This window comes from Athene cunicularia (assembly GCF_003259725.1).
Source record: "Athene cunicularia isolate RWA chromosome 10 unlocalized genomic scaffold, athCun1 chr10_part1, whole genome shotgun sequence".
NCBI lineage: Eukaryota > Metazoa > Chordata > Aves > Strigiformes > Strigidae > Athene > Athene cunicularia.
In genome coordinates, this window is record NW_020799112.1 from 21,787,558 (window position 1) to 21,795,489 (window position 7,932).

At 38.4% G+C, this 7,932-nt stretch overlaps 1 protein-coding gene across 1 annotated transcript in view; it reads right to left on the bottom strand.

Moving 5' to 3' along the window:
• Positions 1-959: 959 nt before the first annotated feature.
• RSL24D1 (ribosomal L24 domain containing 1) overlaps positions 960-7,932 on the bottom strand; it is a 9,048-nt gene continuing 2,075 nt past the window's right edge. The window contains exons 3-7 of the mRNA XM_026856357.1: positions 5,623-5,736; positions 3,286-3,358; positions 2,503-2,566; positions 1,945-2,030; positions 960-1,760 (exon numbers count right to left, since the gene is read on the bottom strand). Of these exons, the coding sequence (XP_026712158.1) occupies positions 1,687-1,760; positions 1,945-2,030; positions 2,503-2,566; positions 3,286-3,358; positions 5,623-5,736 (411 nt within the window). The 3' untranslated portion in view covers positions 960-1,686. The remainder of the gene's footprint in view (positions 1,761-1,944; positions 2,031-2,502; positions 2,567-3,285; positions 3,359-5,622; positions 5,737-7,932) is intronic.

Consider the following 7,932-nt stretch of genomic DNA (forward strand, 5'->3'; position numbering starts at 1 on the left):
TTCCATAGATTTACTTTACTAGTTTTGGAGAAAATTAAAACTTTGTACTCACTGAACATCCTATCTTTAAAAGTCAGTTAAAAAAAAAAAATCTGTAGTAAGATTTTTAGGTAGAAGTATCCCACTTCAAGGATTAAGGACCTCAAATACTATGGTAAAACAGGCCACGCAAAAAACACATTTCCTAAGATGAAATATTAACTTGAATAGTCACACATACACGTATTAACATTCTGTGAAGGTTTCCTTTCACCATGTCCAAGAATTATACTGCCACATCTTAAGTTATTTCACCCCCCTGACATGTGCTTTCTGGCCAACTTACCATATGCTATTGAGATGTTATTTATATTACGGTTTACTCATGAAATATTAATATTGTACCTCTAAATACTTATCAGCTACCACCTTATCAGCAAATTTTAAATATAGCAAAATTTTGATATCATTAAAATATGAATTACCTATTTTTATTACTAGTACTCAGTTATGTTTATCGCACTAAAATACATCAGTTTTCCAAACATCTAAACATAATTTATAGAGAGATGAAAAACCGAGTACAATGTCTGTTTATTTCATATGCTCCCCACTGTCCCTTTCCATATGTTCAAATATGACTCTTTCCTGAACTACACAAAACACATGTAGGTGTTTTCCAGGTATGAGGAAGTTTTCCAGTGCTTGATATAGCACATATTCAAGTTTGGAGCAGAACTACAAATCACTATTTTTCAGGACTAGTACTGACAAGAAAGTAAAAACTATTTTAAATACCTTTGAAAGGCTTCTCTGATCACACTGTTGTAGACAAACTGCTGACAGTTTAAAAAAGCAGAGCATTTATCTCAGTACCGATGACATACTGAATAAAAATAAATACCACCACAATATGCAAATACCTACGCTTTAACACAATCGCCTTTTCTATCAAAATAATCCTGAGCATTAGGTAAAACCAGTCCAAAGCAGGATTTACTGAGCATCTCAGTCAGCCTGATTACGTGCCAGATTTGAATTTCAGTAGGTCAGGAGGATGGCAGGTCCAACTTCAGACTGGATGCTATCATCATCACTATTTTCCAAACAGCAGTAGGTCCTACATCACTGTTAGCTCTGCCAGGCTTAGGTGTCAACTGCACTGTAATCCTGGGGAAGCTGACTAAAGAGGAGATAAACCAAACACGGCAGGCATTCATAAGAAACTGAACCTTTTTCCCAGTGACGAGTGAAAGTAAGTCTGAACTGCACTGGACTGATGAAAAATAATATATCCTGCCCCACTCTGTAGGCATTAAGATAGATTTATAACTGCTTTTACCACTACAAAATAACAGCCAAAATAGGAAAAGCTCACAGACAAGATCTTTTATTCCTTGCATTAGCAGGGGAAAGTTACTCAGAAAGAAAGTATAACTTTGCAAGGAGCACACAGTATCTCAAGCAATATGCCTTGTTCTCCATTCTGTTGAGGTGGTTTTCTCAAATTATGTAATTTTAAGTACTGCCCCAATTAGTATTCATCACATTATATTTTATAAAACCAAAAATCATTCAAACTGCAAAGGGCCACTATTCATTAAAATGTATTTTTCTTCAAGTGCAAGCTCTGTTCTGAATGATGTCAGGTGAGGCAGCAGGGAACTGTTAACTGCTGAGGAGATATAAATAGAAAATAAAAGCACTTTAAGAGTCTTCTTCCATAGCCACATCCTCTTGTAGCTTCTGCACCATTCTGTCCTCCAGCTGTTTTGGTGTACCTGCAAGGCAAAGAAAAATTAAAATCGAGATGTCACTCTAAACCCAAATAGCTGTTCTTTGAATAGTATGTGTCTATTCTAGGTGAAACAGCCTAAATATATTGCTTAAAGATTTGTTTAGGAGTAAACCCATCAAGCTCACAAGTATCTATCACTAACAAGTTATCGCTAAGCAGGTTCTTACCTGCATGTGGAGCACGAAGAAGGTGGATATTCTGTTTGACTTCCTTGATGTCTTCTGCCTTCTGCAACTCTTTGCTCTTTTTTAATCTGGGGAAAAGGAAAATTAAATTTAATTACCTTCAAAGAGGAGATACCTGTTTAATTTTAATGCATCATACATCTTTAAAGTTATGTAAACTGTAAATAACTATGATGATGAAGAAATAAAGGTAAAAGTATTTGAATACCAATTCAAGCATATAGTGGATACAAAACCAAGAAAAAGCCAATACTATATCAACTCTTACCAGAAATTTGTTTAAACCTGAGACTCCATATTACAAACAAGGAAATATAACTGAGTGTCCCAAGAGTTGCATTTCATTGGACAGACGATAAGAGTGCAGTAGTTTGGTAGTACAGTAAGAGCCCACTCAAACTATTTTACCCCATCGCTCGGATGAGTTTGTATATACAAATCAAATAACCATTTAAAACTTCCGATCCTCGTCTCTCTAGAAAGACTGACTGTCTAATGCAGATTTGCAAGAGCTCCCGTAATACAAATACTTCTCCTCACCTGTTCATAATATATCTAGCTTGGCGTTTTTTCTTTATTTCCTCCACTCTCTTCATTGCATCAACTGAAACAAAGCAGAAATTGTTTTAAAAGTGCTTAGATACCTACAGTTGAAAAATAAAATGCCATTTTGCAGAGCAACACTATCAGTATTCCACAATACCTCTGTATCAGAAGCAACTCTTCTACTATAAAGAGGAAGCTATTCCTTCTTCAAAGAGCACGGCAGGGGAATATTCTGTGTACCAGCCATGATGAATTGTATTTTCAAGCTTATTTATGCTCCCACTTTTGTGCCTACACAGATTTTCTACAATTAACCGTGACTATAAAAGACTCTTACTCTACTTGAAATCAGATGCAAAGTACCACCTTCTCCTGTATGGCATTCATTCATGACTTAAGCAATTCTATCATTTTATAGCAATTGATTTATTAAACAAACTGAAGTGGAATGAGTGGGAGCAAAGGAACAACTGCATCAGTACAAAAGGCTTACACTGGGAGCCTCCTGAAAAGCTGGAGAACCCCTAATTCAAAATAGAGGAACGAAGTACCTCATCTTCTAACCAGTTTCTCCAAGAAAATACAATCAAGTGAAACTCCACACCTGTTCACAACTCAAACCTCCCACACACATCAGGATTTGGTCATGATTCCAGCAGTTTCAAACACAATCACTATAAGGCATCAGTACTCTACGTGAACGTGTTTTCAGAAGACCTTGGAGTAACAGTTCACTCCCCATAGTTCATATTTTGTTTTTTTCTAAAAATGACTCACCAGTCTTGTTCCACAGCTCCCTCTGGTATTTCACTGGCTCATTTCTACGTTTTTCAAACTCAAACGAATTATCCTATATTAAGAAAAAGTAAATATAGATTATATATAGAAGCCTATTTAGATCAATACTTTCTTACTATAGCACTCACTCATAGAACAATATTTTACAGGATTTTTTTGTCCCCGTTCAGAATCTCAGTTCCTACACTTCAACAACCTTTGGAGATTACTAAACTAGAAGGAAATAAAGTGGAGTGTTTGGCTTCAAAGTGTCAGAAGCCATGGCGGTTTGTCTGAAGAGAACTATTTACCAAAACATCTCCCTCAGCTATTTTCTTTTTAGCAAGACAAAAGGAACAGAGAAGACCAATGTGGAGTAGGAAATACGAGCAGACTAGACAGATGGAAGGCAAAATTGAAAACGTGTAGAGTCAAAAGCATTTAATAAGTTCTACTCAACAGCCTGTAATTTGAAAAGGTTCAAAAAACCTCAACAGTATAAAGATACTGAAACAATATAAAATCATTGCAAATGGCAAAATATTTCAATTGATGACATTCTGGTGTTTGGGGCAGCTCGGCCTTTTTCTTTTTGTTCTATTTTTTTTTCCCAAGAGTTTAAGATGGAAAAGTGGTTTTCTGATTTTATTTTTTTTTTGCTAAGCATACTTAGCTTTATAACAACTTTGTCTGACCAGCTGCTAATCTTCACTTGAGATAAAGACAGCTCCAATGGGAGAAGCTACACAGAATAGCAAGAAATGGCACACACATACTCACAAGCCATGTGCCATTGGCACACAAATGTTAGTTTTCACCGAGGGATAGCATCAAGCCAAAATATCAAAAATACAAGCTGTAGAGCAGACCATATGCTAACATCTACATGCCATTTTATATTTTTTTAATTAAAAATTAGCTAAAACATATTTTTTGCAAAGTGTGACACAGCACCACACCAATTCACTGCAATTTATCCTAAACTGGTTTATCTCTTAGGTATTTATAATATACAGGATTGTTTTGTATCGTGAGAACACACCACAAACAAGAAAAGAAGTCTCCTAAGAGTACAGATGTTTAAAACACTGTGGTCTTCCACATTCACAGAGATAAACCACAGCTGTCTCCTACTGGCCCAATGGATCTTTTCAATTCCAAACACAAGGGGACAGAACGACCGACTCCTCAGTCATTCTGATTGAGAGAGTAAGACAGTCCTTCAGAAACACCTTGTGAACAACCAACTGGCAAGATTATGTCTTTTTTTTTTTTAACAAAAAAACTTCAAAACCCAGAAAAACAAGGGAATATACTTAACCTCTATCCAATGTACCTGTTCAAAGCAGCAAGACCTACCACCTTACAAACGACAGTATTTCCCACTGTCACAAGCCCTTTTAGACATGCCCCCCCCAGCTGGTTTATGAAACAATGGATACCAACCAAACTACAACAAAGCAGCATGGTTATATATTGGTTTAATTCTTAACATGCAGAGATACATCTCAAAACCAGAGCATACTGTCACCTACTTTGACATGTATAAAGGAACTTAAAATTAAAATCTTTTCAAAAATGTAATTCAACTTAGCCAGAAACAACTCGAAAGCAAGAAATACAGCTACAGAATATGCTCGTTCATCATGGCCTCTCGGAGTCACGTTAAAAAATGAAATCACATTCTTTTCCTTGGAATATCCACAGAAGGCAGCAAATCACTGTGTCAAAATACTTACAAAACTGTAAGTATTCTGTCAAAAAACAGGTAACGAAGTCACAGTAATTCTTGAATTATTAAAGGACTGTCCCACCAAATATGAGTGTTTAGTATTTTTGCCACTGAAGTAACTTCATCTTGAAATTGTTTTAAGATCTCATATACTGTTTTTGAAACGTTCCTATCTATGCAAGGACTTCTCCTACACATCGTATGCTTCAGAGGGTATCTACACTGAAAGACTTCCTGGGGCACCTGGTAACCCAGATTGTGCAGAAATACAACTACCAAATGGGTATGTACAAAGAGCAGATTTATAGATGGAAAAAAAAATGCCTTGGACTTGGGAACCCCCACATATTACCGACGCAGACACCTGATACACTGGCTTCCACACTGAAGCTGGAAAAGGAAGTTCCAAGTTATAGGCAAGCAAAATGAATAGCTCAAGAAAATTCTCACATCTTTTTCCACATCCTTCTTTTCTCCACTTATTCCATCCCTAATGCTCATCTAATTAAATGATAACACATTAAGCTAACCTAAGCCACGGGAAGAAGCTGGATTTCTGCCATTTTAGTGAGCTAAGGTAAGTGTGAATCAGTTCAACTTCTTACCACTGTCAATTCTTTGCCAGCTGCTTTCCGGAATGCTTTGGTCCATCTCATCTTTCTGGGATTTCGCTTCTTTTTAAAGTTTCTGTGGCATTTTGATTTGCAGAATCTAAATACCTTAAAGAAGAAGGCAGAAAGGGAGAAAGTTTACAGTCAAATCACGTTATTCCTGCCCCACTGTAAGTGTGATATCAAACACTGAAGTTTCTGTAACAACACTGCTCACTGAAAATGATATTCCTCTTTCAAAGACAAATATTTTTAATTCAAATATATCTATTAAAAATAATTTCAAGCATTACTGTTATTTTTCCATTATCAAGTCATTTTCACAGCTCAGGGACATGCACAAATACTTACAATTAAGCTGATTATAAATAAAATATACCAGAGGTGTGAGAATTATCATCTGCAAAAATAACTACAAAAGCAAACCTGTACTATGAATAAACAATTTTCAACACTTATCAGCACTTCTTAGATACAGTGTCAGCCTGACAACAACAAAGAATCCTCCTCACTCCTCATATACTGTTTTTCAATGCAATACACACACACACACACACACACACACACACAGAGAGAAGTCTATCTTGGAGAACGTAGCTTTAAGCCCTAAAGATTACCCCGCAGCAGGAGGCCTCACGTTCTGGGCTGAATTTACTGAAAGCTGTTAAAGCATACACCAAACATTCTAACTGACTTTATTTACCCTTATTTTTCTACATGTTCTACAGAATGCTAAACTCACTTTAGGCACCTGCCACTGCTGGCAACCGAAGCACCTTATGTTCATGCAGGTGATGTTGTCAGGCCCATTAAAGATCCATAAAAGAAACTTCAGCATCCATACCCGAAATTTCCCTTTTATTAGTATTGAAATTATGTAACAGCCAAGCTAAAGACCCTCTATCCCAAATTGCCCCAAACGCCACAGACATTTTCCAGTCAAAAAGTGTACGCAGCAAGATGGCAGTCAGTTAAAGGGGTGTGTGTGGGGGGTGACAGATAACTGTATCACTATTTGAAGTTTTTAATTTTCCCTAAATTTGTGCATCAGTTTGAACTATCCTGGCCTGCCCAGTACCCAACGCAGAGCTGAAACTTAACTTCGGAATACTCAAAATTAGATTTGTTATTCATTTTGAAAATCCTATTTTTCTTCAAAAGTACCCTCCTTCCCATCGAACAGTCACTTCTAAAGCAAAGTAACAGAAAATACAAAATCTCTAGTAAAGGTAATAATCTTCAAATATTTTTTTTTTTACATTCTTCTACCACATTTTTTCACTTGAACTGAGACAAATCTGCCATTCTATTTTGCTTTTTCATAGATGATCTGTTCAAAACTAACCTGCCGCTGTGCTTTTTTTAAAAAACACACACACCTTGTGGCCATTTTTGAATCAATGGAACTGTGTCAATCTACATCTACCTCTAAATTCCCAAAAGCTGTGACTCAGATGAGCAATACAGTTGAGCCAGTATTTGTTTAGATACCCGAGCACGGGAAGGAAGCTCTTTGTGTAAGCTTCGTTTCACAGTGAGGTCTCCAATGCCCGACGGGAGAGAGAAGGAATACAGCAGAGGCTGGGAAACTATAAACATTTTACATACAAAACTGTCACCATAATGTAAAGCCCAAAGTGCTATGCACATCCTGTTGTGACAGCCTCAATTGGGTAAGTCACATCAGATACCTGAGTTACGTTTTTTAGGAGAGTAGAGGGGTATAAACCATTAGCTTTAGCATACAGTGCCTGTATCTTGGATTGTTCAAAGTTTCAGAATCCCCTGCTATTAATCTGAAGCCTCCACTTCACCAAAAGCAGAAAATTAACGGATGAGGGCTTTGTATTGCTCTGTAAAGCACACAATTTTCTAGTGAAAACTGAAAACAAGTAATTCAGCCCACACTCTTCCCGACAGCCACGACAGCGACCAAATCACAGTGTCACTCCACGTAACGGCTGCCCCGCAACAAACGGATCTGCGCGGTAACTGACACCGCCCCAAGGCCCCCACGACCGCCGGCGCGGAGAGTGCGCCGGTTCCCAGCCGCCGCGGGCTGAGACGGGACGACACGGGAACTGCTGCCCGCCGCGGCCCGAGCGAAGCTCCGCAGGCGCGTAAAGAGCCGCAGACCGGCCCGGGACGGGGACACCCACCCCGGGGAAGCCCCACGGGCCTCGGCAACGTCCGTAACCGAACGGCGGGAGAAGCGGACAGCGCGGGTGTGGGGGGGAGAGCTCTGGGGCCCCCACGTGCACAAGGGGAACCACACACCCCCCCTCCTTCGATTTAACCAGAAAG